Genomic DNA, 18,916 nt, shown 5'->3' with positions numbered 1-18,916 from the left:
ATTTGTATAAAGAGTTCAGTGCAGATGCGTGATTATTGGGTACACCCACTTGGGCAATTATACTACTATATATATATATATATATATATATATATATATATATATATATATATATATATATATATATATATATATATATATATATATTGCGTGTGTCCGACATATACCGGTATAGTTTAATTTTTTTTTTTTTTTTTTGTTTGTTCGCTCCATTGAATCCATTTTCCTAGAGCAAGCCATTTTATGGTACCGTTCGCGTAGTATACACTGTGCACGTGTGTTTCATATATGCATGCTTTTGTGTGTGGCGTTAGCTGCGTTAGAAACGTTCGAATGGCTTCACGGGTCACAAATGGATATCGGCTCTCACGCTTATATTTACCGGCATTTAATTTGTTTTATAGCAACTGGACTGATTCTGACCCAATACCGATCCACGTGTATAACACATTTCCAGGAGTAACAGTTGATGGGTGTATATACGCTCAGCGTAACTTCCATAAAAAGATACGTCACCACAGCAAATTAATGCGCCTGATTGGCACGGCTGCGACGGCTTTGTAAAAGGGCTGGGTGCTATATCATAAGTTATTTAACGCAAATGCGACCCTCGGAGTAATGTGAAGCTCGTGAACGTCATAGTACCCATACGTAACGTTGCGTCAGACGAACGCACCTAACTGCACCTAATTAATGTGATGTCATGAACACTTGAGACGTCTTGAACACTTGTGACGTCATAAACACTTGTGGCGTCATAAACAGCATCCGAATCATTCTTTTTCACACATTCCTTGATATCTGGAAAAGGTAAGACGGGTGGTAGGCCTACATGCGTGACTTTTATCGCCTTCGATTACCACTTTGCTAATTGATACAGCAAAGTTGAAAAACATACACATACATTGGTAGCATTGAAATGACGATAGATGTTATTTATAATAATATACACTTTACAAATTTCACAACGATTTGCTCTTTTTAATTCCACGTCGTATATATTATACGCCTACGAAGGAGTGTGCAGGTGAGTTCCAAGTCCCGATGGGAGACCGAAATCAGCGTTCTTGAGTGTATGACGTTAAACAAAAATGTATTCTAACAGCTTCAATTCTAGCAGACCAGATGAAGAAAAAAATTTGATTACAACTGGTCAGTCCCCCATTCTTGGTTGGTAGCTTCACATGGCACCCTGTAACGAGCGCGCGTATGTATTTAATGCTATAGATGTCATATAAAAAGTTACCCGTTAGCTATGCACACGTGTGTTTCTTTAATTTAAAATCATGCATATATCTTTTTTAAAATATTTTCCTACTACATTCAATATGTTTCTTCTTGTAAATCCATTGTACTTCACACGGGGAAAAATATCCGCATCATCACTTTTGTCAGCTAGGTGTTGTTTTTACATGTACTTGTAGCCTGTTCGTAAGATATTGTAGGCATTTGATTAGATTTTATTAAATAAAATTTAATAAAATCAAATTCTTCAATTCTATAATTGTTGAGGTATATACATAAAATCAAATTATGTGATATATCCATGGTATAACATATACTGTGTTAAACTTTAGTAGCGGTACATGCATGTATAACACTGGAACAACAAAACTGTCGTCCTAGCTAAGTCACAAGGGTCCTTTCTTAAAGGGCTGTGGATTAGCTGGTTTTGGTTAACCTATGTTTTTATGCCAGGCTTTCGCTTTCCACTGGAATAGAAATGACTTGTCCCTAAGCTAGTAGAATTGTGCCGCGCTAAAAGAAACCGTGTAAATTTATATCTGTTTTTGGAAGGATTTTTAGTCGAAACGACTTCAAGATGGTAAGATGTTGCCTCCCCACGTCAGCTTGTAGTCGATTGAAACGATGGCCTGTCAAAAGTTACAACAACAACAGTCCGGAAAACGTCAAGTCATTCACGAATTGCACTAGCGATGAGATGTATAAGTATATTTCGGTAACAAAGTAAATGATGCTGGAATTATAAAGTTATAGGACGATATATACAAGATGCTGTTTCATTCAGATTTAAAGATATAGTGGCCTACTGTGACTATGGTTTGTTCTAAATTAAAAAGTCATAATGTATTAGCCTTATATGCAAGCATTCACTTACCCTGCACTCCTTGGTTCTGAGTTTGCTGCCCTTGCATGTATCTAAATGTTGTCTGCAGTTTAAAACAGCTGTCAACTGTGGCTCTTACCTCACATCTAACCAGCACACGTAACATACAAGGTATATTCCACTTGATAATGACACACCAACCCCGTGGTGTGAATTGGTGTATGGTTTAGCATTGGTTGCCAGTGTGGCTGTAATCAGGTAATACCCCGGCCAGCCCAGTATAAAGAGAAGAGTTGAAATAGCCACCTGGGGTTACGTCTGATGTAGGCCTATGTCAGATATACTTCGCCTTGCCAGCATACCTTTGTATGTCAAAGTACAGCCCTTTTTGGAGTGTTGGTCGGGTAACTCCCAATGATCATATTTTTAATGATGCCCAGAATCTTTATGTTCTGGGCATTTAACATGATATAAGTGTTCATGTACATGTACTACACTGCCAAAACACACAATGTCAAATTTAAGTATTTCATTTTCTTTGGCAGTTTGGGTTTGGTAACGTATTTCCTGAGATGCCGGGGCGATCATTTACTCAGACATATCGATGTTACTCAGTGACAATGCTGGGGGACAGAGAAGACGTGGACAGAGGAGGAAAAAGTGAGCTTATCTTAAAACATTAGTTTTATTAATGTTTTAAACATTAGTGAAACGTTGCTAACTACACAACACATCAAGGTTGGAAATGATGGTTCCCTTTAACATTTTAGAGGTCAGGAAGATACATTTTCATAATTTGTTCATGGTAGCCATGGTAGCAATACAAACAGTCATGAGGTGCTTAGAACCATAAGATCCAGTCGAGATAACAAAAAAAAAAAATTGATTGCTAAACTTAATGATCTTACTTAGCATATCACCCAGCTCTGCATTGCATGGCTGTTCTGCACTACAGCCAATGTATTTGCCATATGGTGAAAAATATTAAATTAGACCATATATACTTCTGACAGCTCATCTTGTTCATTCTTTCTTTACAGTTATAATGCCCCCTTCAGCACTGGACCAGCTAAGTAAGTGTTGTTTACTGGGATAAAATCTCCCACTGTTCATTGTGTCATGATTTTATACTTACTATGTGAAATTCACATTGGATGCGAATCCAAGATTTAATAGTACTGAATGGTTCCAAGGCTAATTCTTTGCCATTCAAAACTGCCCAGAAATAGGGCAGCACTGTTGGACAGCTGCTTATTGCTGGTTGGCAGTATAATATCTGTACGATACACATAGTGACTGTGCGGTGTTTAGTAATTCCCAGCCCTGCAGCACCCCATAGCACTAAATTGTTTTTGGTGTTAACGCCATTATACATTAACCACGAAGCAGTAGTGGTTGCTTTGAATTTTATGTATAATTTTGTGAATTAGGAATTAGTATCATTGTAACTGTTTTGTCTCATGCCACAAAAGTGATAAGGAAACATGGAAATGCTCTCGGTTTATTTTTGTTCCATCTGTCCCTCCGTTCGTCAGTCATGTTGTTGTAAACAGGTTGTCAAACAGGTTCCCACCAATCAAGTTCATACTTACAGATGAGATCAGAGAAGAAACTGTTGTCCTGTATTTTAGTCACTCCAGGAAATTCAGTGAGACTGCTGTTGGTCATCTTTGGTTTCCTTCTTTTCTTTATCTCATTTTGTTAATGTGAACTTTTCATTTGATGGATTTTGTGAATTTGTTTATGAGAAAACAAAACAATCCCTTTGTATTTCTTCTGATGCTGTACTTTAAAAACATATTACATCAAGACATACCAAAGTTGAAGAAATTCACAAAAACTGAAATATTTCATTATTTTTTTTTCTTTCATGTTGCATCTTCATGAATACTGAACTTCTGTAGTGCCCCTTACTCTTGTCTTCCAGTCCTGCCTTATATGTCCCACATGTTCATGATAAAAAAGTATCCAGTCTAGTGACAAATATGACAGGAACAAATTCTTTGTGGGGCATGACCAGACCTAAACAGGGAAAGTGTGATAGATTGAAAAGAAATTATTTATTATTAATTCTGGTCACTCAAATAGATATGGACTTATAGAAATTAATATTCATATAAAGGAGAAAATTTCTTATTGAGGTTTTCCTAAAGTACATGTACACATGTGGCGACTGGCCACTATTATGGTCCATTTTCTTGTTTTTGTTTTTTTTTTTTTTTTTTTTTTTTTTTCTTTTGTTAATACTGTGACCTGACTGACCTATTCTTTACAGCACGTCTGCACATCCAGTACCCAATGTTGTTCAAACTACAGAACAGGAAGGCTGACAGAATCACACACTGTGGAGTGTTAGAGTTCGTCGCAGATGAAGGCCGCATATACATCCCCTACTGGGTGAGAAATTAAATTATTTGATTTCATCATTTTGGATTCTGTCAGGATTCAGGCTAGGAGGCTACCTCAGATTGTAACAGTATCCTCTAACATTTTATTTTTTATTAAGTTCCCTTGGCAATTATTCAGTATAGAATTAATCAAGATATTTAGTGTAATAAATTAATGTTGAAAAGTAAATATTGTGACAATAGTTTTATCTGAAGTTGATTTTATTGTATAATCTAAACTGCAACAGATATGTTCATGTTAGCTATCTGCTGTGTGTACACGTTGAAGCCAGCAACCTGCGGATGGTCGTGGGTTTCCCCCAGGCTCTGCCCGGTTTCCGGGATGCTGGTCACCGTCATATAAGTGAAATATTCTTGAGTACAGCGTAAAACACCAATCAAATAAATAAGTAAATAAATACATGTATATGCTTACTGCTGGAAGATAATCTGTTTTATTTACAATCGTGATCGATATATCCACATGTATTTTCCAGTAAACATCATGTGATTTTAACGGCGAGAACGCATTGCTGCGTTTTACTGATTACAGATGATGCAGAACCTAATGCTGGAAGAAGGTGGTTTGGTCCAGGTGGAAAATGTGTCGTTGTCCGTGGCAACATTTGCCAAATTCCAGCCTCAGTCAGTTGACTTCTTGGACATCACCAACCCTAAAGCTGTGTATCCTGTGTGTTAGCACTCACCTTGTAGCACATCAGTTATAGATTTCCACAGAATGTGTAACTCTGCTTTCATCCCAGATCTGCTGTACCTTAAGTGGTTGTTAAATAATGTTTAATAATGTTCATGTATACATATTTGGTATACATGTATACAAACACACATGGTTGAAATTCCTCTAACGTATAACTGAGTGATATCTAGAGCATTCGGCATGTGAATGGAAATGAAGATCGCTTAACCATCAAGTTTGCTGTTTTTAAGCATAAAAATGATCACCTGTTTTTTTATTAATTACCAACCGTAAATGAAAATATCAAAGAGAGAGGCTTCTGTTTAACATTTGTTTCACTTTTGATTAAGAATTATAAGTGTCCTAATAAGTGTCCTAATAAGTGTAAGTGTCCTACTAGGTGTAAGTGTCCTACAGAGTGTAAGTGTCCTACTAAGTGTAAATCTCCTACTCAATATAAGGCTCCTATAAAGTGTTAGACTCCTACTAAGTGTAAGTGTCCTACTCAATATAAGGCTCCTACTAAGTGTAAGTGTCCTACTAAGTGTAAGTGTCCTACTCAATATAAGGCTCCTACTAAGTGTAAGTGTCCTACTAAGTGTAAGTGTCCTACTAAGTGTAAATCTCCTACTCAATATAAGGCTCCTATAAAGTGTTAGACTCCTACTAAGTGTAAGTCTCCTACTCAATATAAGGCTCCTACTAAGTGTAAGTGTCCTACTAAGTGTAAGTCTCCTACTCAATATAAGGCTCCTACTAAGTGTAAGTGTCCTACTAAGTGTAAGTCTCCTACTCAATATAAGGCTCCTACTAAGTGTATGTGTCCTACTAATTGCAAATGTCCCACTAAGTGTAAGTCTCCTACTAAGTGTAAGTGTCCTACTAATTTTGTGTAGTAAAAGTTTTAGTACAAGCTTATTTGTAACTACTCTTATTTGATATTGCAACATACATTGACAACTTAATATAATCACTGGTTTGGGACAGTTAAATAGAAGTTTGGGGTGAAATTGTTTTGTCTTTATGCAGTACATTCTTAACCTTCTGTCAGACTGGAAAACGCATTGCGGAACTTTGCCTGTCTGACATCAGGGGACGTTGTTGCCATCAAATATAATGAGAAGGTAAGCATTAGACATACCGGTAAGTCTGACATTCGAGAAGACACAAACATGTTATGAAACAAAAGTAAAGGCTTACATGTACTTTAGAAAAGCAATAACAATTACAGCCGCATTGAAAGAGAGAATTTTAGATACTAATTGTTGTGAGTGTGTATAAATATTTGTAGCAAGAGAAGGCTCATCCAGCTTTCAACTTCGATATAGATTTTAAAACAACATTGGCTTTTACAGTTATGCCCTATTGAAATGTTTTCTTTGACAACCCTTACAAAGACCGCTAAAACTTGTATTTCTTCTGAAGTATTCACACTACAAGTTTAATGAATGCATTCTACTGCTGCATTGATTCATTTGGTATGAAGTGTGAAGTCTGCATTTGAGATAATATTTTGTGTATTGTAGACAAACTGCTGTGAGTTCAAGTCCAGCTCATGCTGGCCTCCTCTCTGGGCTGTAAGTGGGAAGGTCTGGCATCAACCTGCAGATGGTTGTGGGTTTCTTCCGAGCTCTGCTTGGTTTCCTCTCCCCATAATGCTGGCCGCTACCGTATAAGTGAAATATTCTTGATTACGGCGTAAAACATCAATCAAATAAATAAATACATAAATTATAGACATTCTTTTTGCTCAGATATCCCAATGACAAGGCCCTTTTTACTTTATTACAGATATATGAATTGTGCGTGCTGGAAACAAAGCCTGGCTCAGCTGTTTCTATAATTGAATGTGATATGAATGTAAGTGTCAAATCATAAAACATGGTGAAGAGATCAGCTGTTTTTATTATAGAATTTAATATGAATGCATATGAAAATGAAAATTGATATGAATATGAATGAAAGTGGACATACAGTATAGCATGTTTAGGCGGGACAGGCATTGGCATCATTGAAGGATATAGGCTGTAACATAGGGTTTAACCCATCTGTGTGTCTGTCTCACTGATCGTCTTGTTTATGCTAGTCTTTAATTTAATTTGATTAATAATGCTGAATTTAAGAATGGTTACTGTGATTCTTCAACCTTTTCGCATGTTTGCAAAGTGTTTATTCAAGCATATTCTGAAGGCATTCTGTGTAGACAGATAAAATTAAACTTTTTGTGAAGCCTTTATATCGGCCAACCCAACCAATGTAGTGTTGTCACTACAAAATAAAATTAAAAATGAGTATAAGTTCCTTTTTTACATGCGAAAAGGATGAGGCATTAGTTTATCTCTTACTATAGCAACCAGGATTTCATACGTGGAAGAAACTAGAGGTGCGACTAGTAAACCATTGACCTTTAAGAAGTTACATGGGTGAACTTTGCACGTGACATATGTCATTTTCATGGATAGCAACCGTACCATGTATTTCATGTAAGACTACGTTGATAGAGAGCACAGTCAACCACATACCAGCTTTGGTTGGAACCGTGGAAGCCTGGAAGCACATGCTCCAGAATGATACTGGAATGAAGCTGTTTGCCATTGGCAAATGATTCACTTGTTCGCTTAGTGCAATATTCCCCTCTGACCAATGCAGTCGCTTTGAGTTCAAGTCCATCTCCTTCTTGCTTCCTCTTTGGCTGTACGCGGGAAGGTCTGTCAGCAGCTTGCCGATGGTTGTGGGTTTCCCTCGGGCTCTGCCAGGTTTCATCCCACCATAATGCTTCTTGAGTACAGCGTAAAGCAGCAATCAAAGAAAGAAATCTGTAAACAATGCCATATTCAAACATTTTCATACAAACGACTGCAGGTTTTGCAGTTGCAAGAAACTGCAGTGCCAGGAACCAAATCAACACGATTCACCAGCTAACGCATAAACCAGATAACATAATAAGCCTGAAAAATAACTTTTGTTTTGATGTTTGGTTTTCAGGTGGACTTTGCCCCACCTGTGGGTTACCAGGAGCCACAGAGACATGTGCGAGGAACAGAACAGACAGACTCACCAGTGAGCTCCCCACCCACTAATACAAGAGCCTCAGTTCCACATATAATCAAACCTTAGGCATCATTTTGTTACAGACACTGAAAGCTTTAATTATAATGAATGTAATTGCCTATTGATTAACCAGAAGAAAATTTATCTGAAAGTACCACTTGTTTATTACATACTTAGTTTTAGATTTAGATGTCATCAAATTAATTTATCAAATATTTAAATTAGATAATAGTCCGTAAACGAATCAAGCATTTCACTATTTGATTCCCTTGTGAAAGATCTCCAAAAAAGTTAAAAGAAACAAGAATGAATTATTTACTTTGTGTGACTTGCTATCTCTTGATATATAAACTGTTTGAATATGCTACGGCCTAGCGGCTGGCGTGTTAACGCAGCGCAATGACCCCAAAGTCTCTTATTAATATGGTCGCTCTCCAGCTCTTCCAGCAACCTGCAAATGCTCTTGGGTTTCCACTCGCCGTAGTAATGGCGGCTGTCATGTAAGTGACATATTTGTGAGTACGGGTATAACTACAAGCAAATAAACAAATACTTTGTTTTTTTGTTGTTTGTTTTTTCAGAGTGAACAAGAAGCAGAACAGTTTGAAGATTTATCCTTTCGGGTGAGTTTTTGTGACAGGATTTCATTGTGCTGTGAATCTGTGGAATAAGCTGGAGGAGACTAAAAAGACATACATTTTGGTGTGACAGAATTAAGTGCACTGTATCTGCAAATGACCCCGCAAGTTTTGTCTACATTTCACATCACTGGCTTTTTGTTTAAATGTTAAGATAACATTAATGGTGAGTGTGTATGATTCTTTATGCCATTATCATCTTAGTTATATGTTTGTTTGTAGGCTTTTATGGGTCAGGGGAACAGATTAGACGGGAAGAAAAAGGGAACAGAAAGTTCACCTATGACAACTCAGGGAGGGAATGGCAAGCGGTGAGTTCATTCGATACATTTAATTCTAAGGTTTGCTACAAAGAAGGTTTATATAATTTACTCTCCCAACCGTCTGCCCATTTCATGCGTATGGTGCTAACCAAGATTCAAATGAACAAAACAAGTACTTAAATGTTAAATGGTATACTTCAGTAAAACACGATCGCTGTGAGTTCAAGTGCAGCTCATGCTGGCTTCCTCTCCGGCCATACGTGGGAAGTTTCGGCAGATGGTTGTGTGTTTCCCCTGAGTTGTACCCATAAGTAATTTGTTTCACAATTTTACTTTCTATTACAGTGGTATTCCAAACTATGACTACCGTAAAGGAACGATTACATTTATTAGGACTTCAAGATCTGCAGCCAGTGAGGGTGGAAATGTAAGTTCTGCCATTGCGAAGAGCATGTTTAACACTTTGTCAAATTTGTTCACTAATCTGTAGAGCTGTCAGGTGTTTTGTGTCACATTGGGAGTTAAGGATGTCATGCAGATGGTTAATCTGCTGATTTAACCATATTAGATGATTGTCAGATCACGCGTAACAATTACACCTAATCTTAACCATTACACCTGATCTTAACCATTACACCTGATCTTAACCATTACACCTAATGATTACATCTGATCTTAACATTTACACTTTACTTTACATCTCATTGTGGGATTGGTTGGAGGAATATTCAGGGTATCCCAGAAGTCACGCACCATCCAGGATGAGGTTGAATGCTTGAACTACAGAGCGGTGTGTTGCCCCAACTCTTCCAAACATAAAAACCAATTCAACTTTTTCTTGTACTGTTTATTAGCCATAATTAACTCTGAAAGAGAAAAAAAAATTTAAAATCAGTATTAAATCTGAAACACAGAAAAAAAATGAAAATCAGGATGGTGCACGACTTCTGAGACACCCTGTACACTGCTGGCTTTAAACAACAAAATACGGCAAATACACTAAAGGGGCCTTCCATGGCTCAGATGGTTAGCGAGCTAGTAATGACCCAGGAGCGTCCTCTTCCAGGAGCCTCTCATCAATGCAGTCACTGTTTATTAAAGTCCAGCTCATGCTGTAAGTGGGAAGGTCTGGAAGAAACCTGCATATGGTTGTGGGTTTCCCCCAGGCTCTGCCCGGTTTTCTCCCACCATATTGCTGGTTGTCGTCGTATAAGTGAAATATTCTTGAGTACGGCGTAAAACACCAATCAAATAATTAAATAAATAAATAATCAAATACCCTATAATCAAAGATATACTAATTCCTCAACCTCTTCGCACATGAAAGAGCAACTTTCTGTGTAATTTATGCACACTTTTAATTTGATAATAAAGACAAAACTACATTAGTTGGATTGGCCAATTTCAGAGCTTCACAAAAAGTATAATTTTATCAATTCACGCAGAATATTGCCTTCAGAATATGCTTAATAAACACCTTGCAAACCTGCGAAAATGGTGAAGAATTACAGTTTCAGATGTTGTATGTTTCATCTCATTGTGAACGTGGGACCAAAGGCCTAGCTTTCACATCAGGTATATAAACGTTTGCAAGCAAACACATTGAAAGGAAAGACATCAGATATTACTCTTTCCATCTTGGCATATGAACATTTGAAGTCATAGATTTTAACCTTGAATAATCATATCATATAATCTATAATCTGTCATAGAGAGTATTATAAAACAGATGTGAAATCTAACTTGTCATTTCTTGTTTCTCAGGACAAAAGTGACAAAGAGTTTGAAGCTTTCTCAGGATCAGGGCAGTCTCTACGAAAGAAGGGACGAAAATAAATATGTTTACGGCACACCTCATATAACGTTCAGGGCATTAAACAAAAACATGATATTTTCAGTACATTTTGTTTCTAAAAGGTATGTATGGGTTATTTCAGACTCTGTTTTTGTAATGTAAGAAGTTAAAATTGGGGTTAAGAATTTAGGATCGTTCTATATTGAAGTTTCTAATCACGCAAAATGGATTTAATTCATCAAGCTTCAAATTTTTAAACAGCAGTCGCTTTAGAAGCAACTAACTCTTTATAGTAAATAGTCTCATACTTCTGGTTAAAAATCATGGGGAAAAATTTGTACCTTTTCCATCTCAACAACTGTCACCTTCAACAAAACAGTGTGAAGTATTAGAACGAATACCTGTGATAAGCCCATCACAGTATCAGCATATACCCGTCATGTGTCTGTAGCATCAGTTTTGAATCACTTGTCATGTTTTAAATCATGAAATACACACCTTGAACTGCACGCCTTTTGTATTTTGATTTATTTATTGGTAGCCTACTGGTAGGGTTGTAGGTTTACTTTCGACAAAATTATATCTGTTTTTGCCTTAATTTAAACTTTACAGCTTTCGGCCGAATTTTCGATTCTAGCTCACAGTTAGATGAAGTTTTCTGTCTGAAAGTTGGTCACTGGTTGATAAGCCACTATTCTACAGCGCTGTACAATTGTCAGCCTTAAAGCCCCTGTGTAAGACACAAGGTGTGCTGTCTTAGTCCCTGAGGGCCAAATCGTCTGGAAACTTGAAAAAAAAATAATAACCCCAGGGTTTTTCCTCGACCTTTTTTACAACCATATGCCGAACAGCAAATCATTTCATGGAGAAATTTGATATGCCTGTTGTCACTGTTGTAGCTTTTTAAACACTGAACTAAATAACGTTATTCAGAGTGTTTACGGAAAACATGCATAAAACCAACTTCATTTTCAAGTAACTTTATGTGCCATATTAGAAGATTAATATACCCTTTCTTAATATTTTTATATCAGGTATCAACAGAAGTCGTAACTTATAATGAACAAATGATAAATCTGTTTAATCGTTTAATGTACAGTGACGATTTGAGTGTAAGTTGCGGTGAGTGCACGTGTTACAAAAAGGGGCAATGGTCAGCCCAGCTTGGACCCAGGTCGCCAATGAGCGGGAGAGGGGACACCATTGAAATAAATCCGAGAACAAAAAATTTCTTTGTGGAGAATGAAGAAAGAAAATATGTACACTTCTTTAAAAGTTAAAAATGAACACAGTAAACTTTGAGAGCGGTATTCAAACATTATACATACTAATTCAGGTGGTTTGAGCAATTCATAGCCGGTATAAAGTACAACACTGATTCTTTGATAGAGTGTTCGCTGAAACCTAATTTGTATCAGGTAAACAATATGTTTGCCCATGTGGAATCTTTAAAGATGAATTACTTCAATAACAAATAAAAATATGGTAAATATAACAGCATGTAGCCTTGGATTCTTAATGTAAGAAAATAACTCTATATCAACATAGAGGTAGACAATAGTGGATGTAATGACCTGAATTTCTTTTTGAACAAAAAAAAGTGACCTTGTGGCCTTTCTGCATCGTGTCGTAAGGTAAAATAGTAACGATTTATTTGAATGAAAGAAAACGTGAATAAGTGAAGTGCAATATATAAAGTTACCCAATAGAGAGCCATATGCCTACTGTGTCCCTTGGGGATTTATTGAAGGATTGTAGATGTTGTTTAACGGTGCATGCTGAAGGATATATCACATGAAAGACGGCGTTGAAAACGAGAGTAAACCACAAACCATTTTTGGTAAATGTCTGAGAATAATTTCCCAGAGGCGACGCACAAATGTTCCCCAAAGAGAGATTAGTGCGTGAGCAATATTCGTGGTAGATTCCAACCAAATAAGTAGGAAAAGGAGATATTTCCAACGACATAAACTGTTCTGGGAGCGCTGTGGAAGGCTCATTGTCAGGGAATCTCAATAATTCCCTCGCGAGGCTGAGGTAGAACCAGCACCCCGTGCGTCTGACTATTGAAGGACAAGCATATCAGTCGCGCGGACTTAAGATTAAGTTTTTTAAGGGGAGTTTAGGAGGACAAAATGAAGTTGTTTGTATTCATCTCTGAGCTATACCACTTACATTCCCACACAAATAATGCGAAATAACCAGAATTGTTGCAAAACATGGCGCCTATATAGACGTGTACACCAATAATACGTTAACATGTACAGAACTAAAAATATAACAAACCAGACAATAAATTATACACGTGAATATGTTAAATATAAGCATTTGGCTGTAAATAAACATGTATATGACGAGTAGTGTTATGTAACAAAGCCGGTGTTAGAGCAACCACATGGGTTCCCTCTTTCCATCTTTCCTTCTTTCCATCGCTGGAAAGTGAAACCTGGCGATGTTAGGTTTTCCGAATTTACTCCTACACACTCTAGCCAATAAAAATGTATTCACAATACCGGACTCGTGATAACATTGACAAATTGTTTTTAATATATATATTTATATACATTTTAGAGCGACCATTTGAACTATACCTCAGTTGTATATGTATCACAAAATGTTTTGAATGCGCGTTATGGTACACTGGTACGTCTCACACTGTCTGTTAAGGACAGATAGTATTATTCTTCGACACTTAAATGATAGGTAAGCCTAAATAGACTCACACCCAATTCCCCAGTTTATGTTTCTTTGTTGTTTTTTTTTAATTACTTTGAACAGTTTTGACACAAGTCGGTATATAAAGGAATCTGTAATATCAGGTTCGTAACTCTTGGACGTTGATTCGTTGAGAAGTCAAGACGGGATTCTTCAACATGCAGTTAGAAATGACATCCTTCATCTTGAGAATTGTTAACAGCAGAGTTTAGCATATCATATGCATGAACATTTCATAAATATGCGCCGATTATTTACGGCTTATATTTGATGAACTCCACCAGAAGTAGGGCGAAGGAAACGAAAGTAAAGAACGCCGCTGCCATGACGACTGGCCAGGAGAATCCAAGAGATCCAATGCCCTGGTCAATGAAGTCGATCCAGAAGAGTGCCATGCCCACGACTATCAGCGCTCCTGTAATATGTACATGTCAGAAAATGGTTAATCGATTGAGTGGCAAATATAGATGAAAAGGTCAGTGGTAGAGTGTACAACTTAGCAATGTATGGCTGATAAACACGTACAAACGGACTGATTTATACATGTCAATTATTCGCAGCATGCATTCTATTAAAGTGAATGTAAAGTATTTCATTATATAGACATAGAAAAATTATACAGAAAAATGTGTAATAAATTCTGTACAGTTTTGAAAGCCTAGAAGATGAAGTTCAGCATTGGGGATATGACACTGACGGACAATTCACTCCAAGTAGCCGTGTTGTAGAAGCCCTCATGAACTTGACTAATTACCAGCGTTGGAAGCGTCACGTGATAAATTGCTGTCACGTCAAAAATCTGTTAGCTCTCCATTGTCAGTGTGGTTTCTTATAGTGGACAGCCAGATATCGATGCAATAAATTGGATTTGGCGGCTAGTTTAAACGTTAAACTGATGCATTTTGAACCAAATATGTATGAGCAGGGAACTGAGAACGGCTGCCCTTGTCACAATGCGTATATGGATACGATATTGCAATATATGTAACTTGTCAGGGTGAGATGGCAAGAAAACCGCTTCGGGATAGCCATTGCTTGAAGAAAAATATCGTGCATTATTTTTCTTTAGCAAAATCAGATTTATTACGAAAATATCTTCTTACCTGCTATGAAGGCCAGTGCCATGAGTATCCCTGCCATCGGCTTGCTGTTTAATCGACCAATCAAAATGTAGACAGGGATAAGGAAGATGGCTAATACGAGCTGGACCACCAATGCCAAAGCCTCCATGGCTTGGATGTTACGGACCTTGGCTGTAAACAGACAGAACAATTGATACAAAAAGGTGAGATAAAACACAGCGTTTACGTGGTTTTCGTGGGTTTCCCTGTGTGCTTTGACAAGAAACCATCAGGTCGTACCGATGATAATGAGATATACATGATAAGTTTGTAAAAGCCCCAAGATAATTAAGAGAATTTCTAAATGAAAAAACTGTCAGAATAAACAAAAGATAGTTTTGAGGAGAATTCAATATTATATTTTGGATTGCTTATAATTCCGTTTTCCTTGCGGGAATGGCGGTTCGTTGATACCGCTTTTCGTGAACTCAAAAAGATCTCAGTTTAAAAAAATACTAGCAAACAATGACAGTGTATCACGAATTTTTGTGGCCATATTTCCAATTCAGCGCAACACGGGCGAGGATCTGCATAAACGTGGCACAGCCTTAATATGAATACTGGTATTGTGCTTATACATAACTAAAAGCATGAATGTGATAGGCATTACACCGTTACCTGGCGTATCCTATATGTATAACAGGCAATGCTGAATGAAGGATGTGGACATTTTATTTATTTATTGAATTATTTATTGAATTATTTATTTATTTATTTGATTGGTGTTTTACGCCGTACTCAAGAATATTTCACTTTATGATGGGAGCAAACCGGGCAGAGCCCAGGGGAAACCCACGACCATCCGCAGGTTGCCGTTGACATTTTATATATACAATACTAACTGTATGAACTGGATACAGTATGGCGCCAAAGATGTTACATGTCCTCCAAATATCTTTTCCCGTACAATATTTTTGGCAACACTCAAATATTGTTACCATTTATCCTACGTGTACAAAAACTACAAAATATTAACCTATTTTTAGCGAACAGGGAAAATTGATCGATGTTGTCTTTTCGAACACAAAAAATGTATTAGGACCAACAAATCATAAATGATGTGTGTACGCACACATAAGTTCCAAAAAACAAGCCGATAGTGTACATATAGTTTGTCAAACTGAGCCAAGGTGAAAAGGTTGTATAAATTCCAAGAAACAAACAGGGTTGTGTAGTTTGTCAAACTGAGCCAAGGTGAAAAGGTTGTATAAATTCCAAGAAACAAACAGGGTTGTGTAGTTTGTCAAACTGAGCCAAGGTGAAAAGGTTGTATAAATTCCAAGAAACAAACAGGGTTGTGTAGTTTGTCAAACTGAGCCAAGGTGAAAAGGTTGTATGAATTCCAAGAAACAAACCGGGTTGTGTGGTGTGTCAAACTGAACCAAAGTGAACAGGGATATCAAGAAACAAGCCTGGAATGTAGTTTGCCCACCTGAGCCAAGTGAGAGTAATGATCTCCAAAAAACAAGCTGGGTGTTACTTTTGCTAAATTGAGTCAAACTAAGAAGGAATTAGAAGTTCCAAGAAGCAATCCGGAGTGTATATGTAAAATTTGTCAAACTGAGCACGCTTTAACGAACCTTTTAACGGACTATAAAAACTTCAGTGCGAAATCTGGCACTACAGTATTCTTCTAGAGGATAAAAAAAACGTTTTTTTTTAATTTCATACATAAATTCTTTGAAAATGCTGAATTTTAATCCCACCTAGACTGGACAAAATGTAAATTGATCTCAATAATTAAGCAAGTGATCAAGCATTAAATATTTTGAAGGAAACGAATGTGTACAAAGAAAATCAACAATATCTTTCAGCATGATTTAGGCTTAAAAATATGGCAATTTCAGCATGATTTTGGCTCGACAATATGGCGATTTCAGCTGACTTAGGCTTAACAATATGGCAATCTAATCTGATTTACTGATTTTTTTTGTTTTTAGACGTTTTTCTTATTCAATTAAATGAATTCTGATGGAATTTACATAGGTTTTTCGGGGAAACTTACACTGCCATGGTTTTGAACCGGTGACGTCAAGGGTGTAACATCGGATTTCATATCTGTATGGCAGGATGTTAATATTTTCCGCCCGGCAAAATTTCCACATTCCACGACTGTACTCTCTTTCCCCTTCATACGTGCGCACCAAATAGTCAGTCCCGATACCGATGGCAAAGATGAAAATGGCAATAAACATCACTATCCAGCCCCATATGATGAACTTCGATGCCTTGGAGAATCCCGCCTTCTTCGGTTTTCGAGCCGCCATCTTGGATACGGAATTATCTGATATTCATACAATGACAGATCGATACGTAAATATCTACCCAGTATTTACACATACGTAGTAACTACACAAATATGGCATGTACGCATATACACTATGTAGCAATTTCTCTTTAAATAATTTTCTACACACCATTACAGGTAACTTGTTATATATACATAACATGTATATATATATATATATATATATATATATATATATATATATATATATATATATATATATATATATATATATATATATATATATATAGTGGTAAGGCCTTCGTTGGTCTTTGGTATCCATAATTGTATTCTTATTTGTTTATTTATTTTTGTATCATTTTATTGGGGTTTTACGCCGTACTTAAGAATGTTGTACTTATACTGCGGCGGCCAGCAATATGATGGGAAGTAACAGGGCAGAGCCTGATTAGAGCCCGAACTTGTGGCGGGAATTCCCACGTACGGCCGGAGATTTGTATACATTTGTCTGGAATTTTACACCGTTTTCTGGAGGATTTCACTGTTATGACGGCCATGAGATTTATGGATTAGAAGACCGAACGGATCCCGGAGGAAACCATTGCGATCTAAGTTAGCTGACCAATCTCTAACAAAGTCGCTGTCCATTCTACAACATCACTGATCAAGGACTACTTCACTTTTGGTCAAGGCTAATAGACCGAATTACACATGTGCAATTAGTTTGGGCTGACGCATTAGTACTCTTGCTAAATGATAAACGAATTTAAAAAAGATGTCCACAACTGAGACACAACTGACTAATTTTATTAGAAATTTGGGTGATATAGGCACTACTTAGGTGGTCAGAAATTTGCCTTCTGATTTCGGGAAAATTAAAGAAAAAATCTACGTTCTAAATGATTCAACATCTCAACTAACAGAGTACTAAATGCAGCTCAACGTTGATTAAAGGCAAAACGTTTCATTTATTTATTTATTTATTTACTTGATTAGAGTTTTACGCCGTATACTCCAGAATATTTCACTTATACTACAACGGCCAGCAGTATGGTGTTTAAAACTTTGTTGCTAGAATAGCTCTTGTATAGTCAAGAAAAGAGCAGTTAGCGAAATGTTTTCGTATAAGACAAATTAAGTGACAAAATTTTAAGAACACATTTCTGACAAATTGTTTCTTAAATTCCGGAAAAAAGGAACCTGTTTCACTCACCTATCCAATTTTAAGGGCACTCGTTCGTGGATTACATCCAACTGAGACTGAAGTGTTAAAAAGCTCACTGTCACACAGGTTTAAATTCCTTCCAGACCAGATGCGTTACTACAACAATACATACACAATAAACCTGTTATGATAGATAAAAAGTCACGACCAAACCGTTATCGTATACAGACTGTATACACATATCTCTATATAGAGTATTTACAGTAGGTATACCCTGGCACACAAAGGCAGCTATGGACGTCAGCGGGCGTATAAAGCACCATAGCAAATTGGAGACGCCCGAAAGGAATTCTTGTCACCGAGAAAGACGCTTGTTGTTTCGTTTATTTAGATTGATAGGCAAGGTGTGAAATTTGAATATACATGCAGTAGGTCAAAATATACAAAAAGTGCCGACCCCCCTGTAGGTTGGAATAATCTTTTAGAGCATCTGTTTGTTACAAGGCAGGTCTGGGTTCAATCCCGTGATCCGGCCACATTTCGAGGACATTTGGAGTCCTACTCAGTTAACAATGCTCTCAAAATATAGCCTGTTAATTTACTAGCAAATTTGCTGTCTTGGTGCTAGAAGGTTATTCTGTTACTGCAACAGATTATCATGTTAAATATGTACAAATATTCTGTTAATTCATCAAGAACATTTTATGAGACTAAGAACAGGATGATATGATGAGTATATCACAGCGTAATGTTATAATTATACAATAC

The 18,916-nt window shown here is 36.9% G+C and overlaps 2 protein-coding genes across 2 annotated transcripts; one reads left to right on the top strand and one right to left on the bottom strand.

The window, feature by feature from the left end:
- Positions 1-1,681: 1,681 nt before the first annotated feature.
- LOC135476607 (ubiquitin recognition factor in ER-associated degradation protein 1-like) lies at positions 1,682-11,402 on the top strand. Its single transcript, XM_064756689.1, has 12 exons — positions 1,682-1,825; positions 2,614-2,728; positions 3,109-3,141; positions 4,344-4,465; positions 5,009-5,139; positions 6,204-6,276; positions 6,944-7,012; positions 8,138-8,212; positions 8,785-8,826; positions 9,064-9,152; positions 9,450-9,531; positions 10,869-11,402. The coding sequence occupies exons 1-12, from the start codon at positions 1,823-1,825 to the stop codon at positions 10,938-10,940; spliced, it is 906 nt and encodes a 301-aa protein (XP_064612759.1). The 5' UTR covers positions 1,682-1,822; the 3' UTR covers positions 10,941-11,402.
- A 2,466-nt stretch (positions 11,403-13,868) lies between these two features.
- On the bottom strand, positions 13,869-17,002 carry LOC135477099 (uncharacterized). The gene is made up of 3 exons (XM_064757253.1): positions 16,741-17,002; positions 14,718-14,867; positions 13,869-14,029 (listed from the first exon to the last, which is right to left on the bottom strand). Exons 1-3 carry the CDS (start codon positions 17,000-17,002, stop codon positions 13,869-13,871), a joined length of 573 nt encoding a protein of 190 aa, XP_064613323.1.
- Positions 17,003-18,916: the final 1,914 nt, after the last annotated feature.

This window comes from Liolophura sinensis, chromosome 10 (genome assembly GCF_032854445.1).
Source record: "Liolophura sinensis isolate JHLJ2023 chromosome 10, CUHK_Ljap_v2, whole genome shotgun sequence".
In the NCBI taxonomy this organism is placed as follows: domain Eukaryota; kingdom Metazoa; phylum Mollusca; class Polyplacophora; order Chitonida; family Chitonidae; genus Liolophura; species Liolophura sinensis.
The sequence above is the reverse complement of the archived record's forward strand: the minus strand, read 5'-3'. Positions and strand labels throughout refer to the sequence as shown.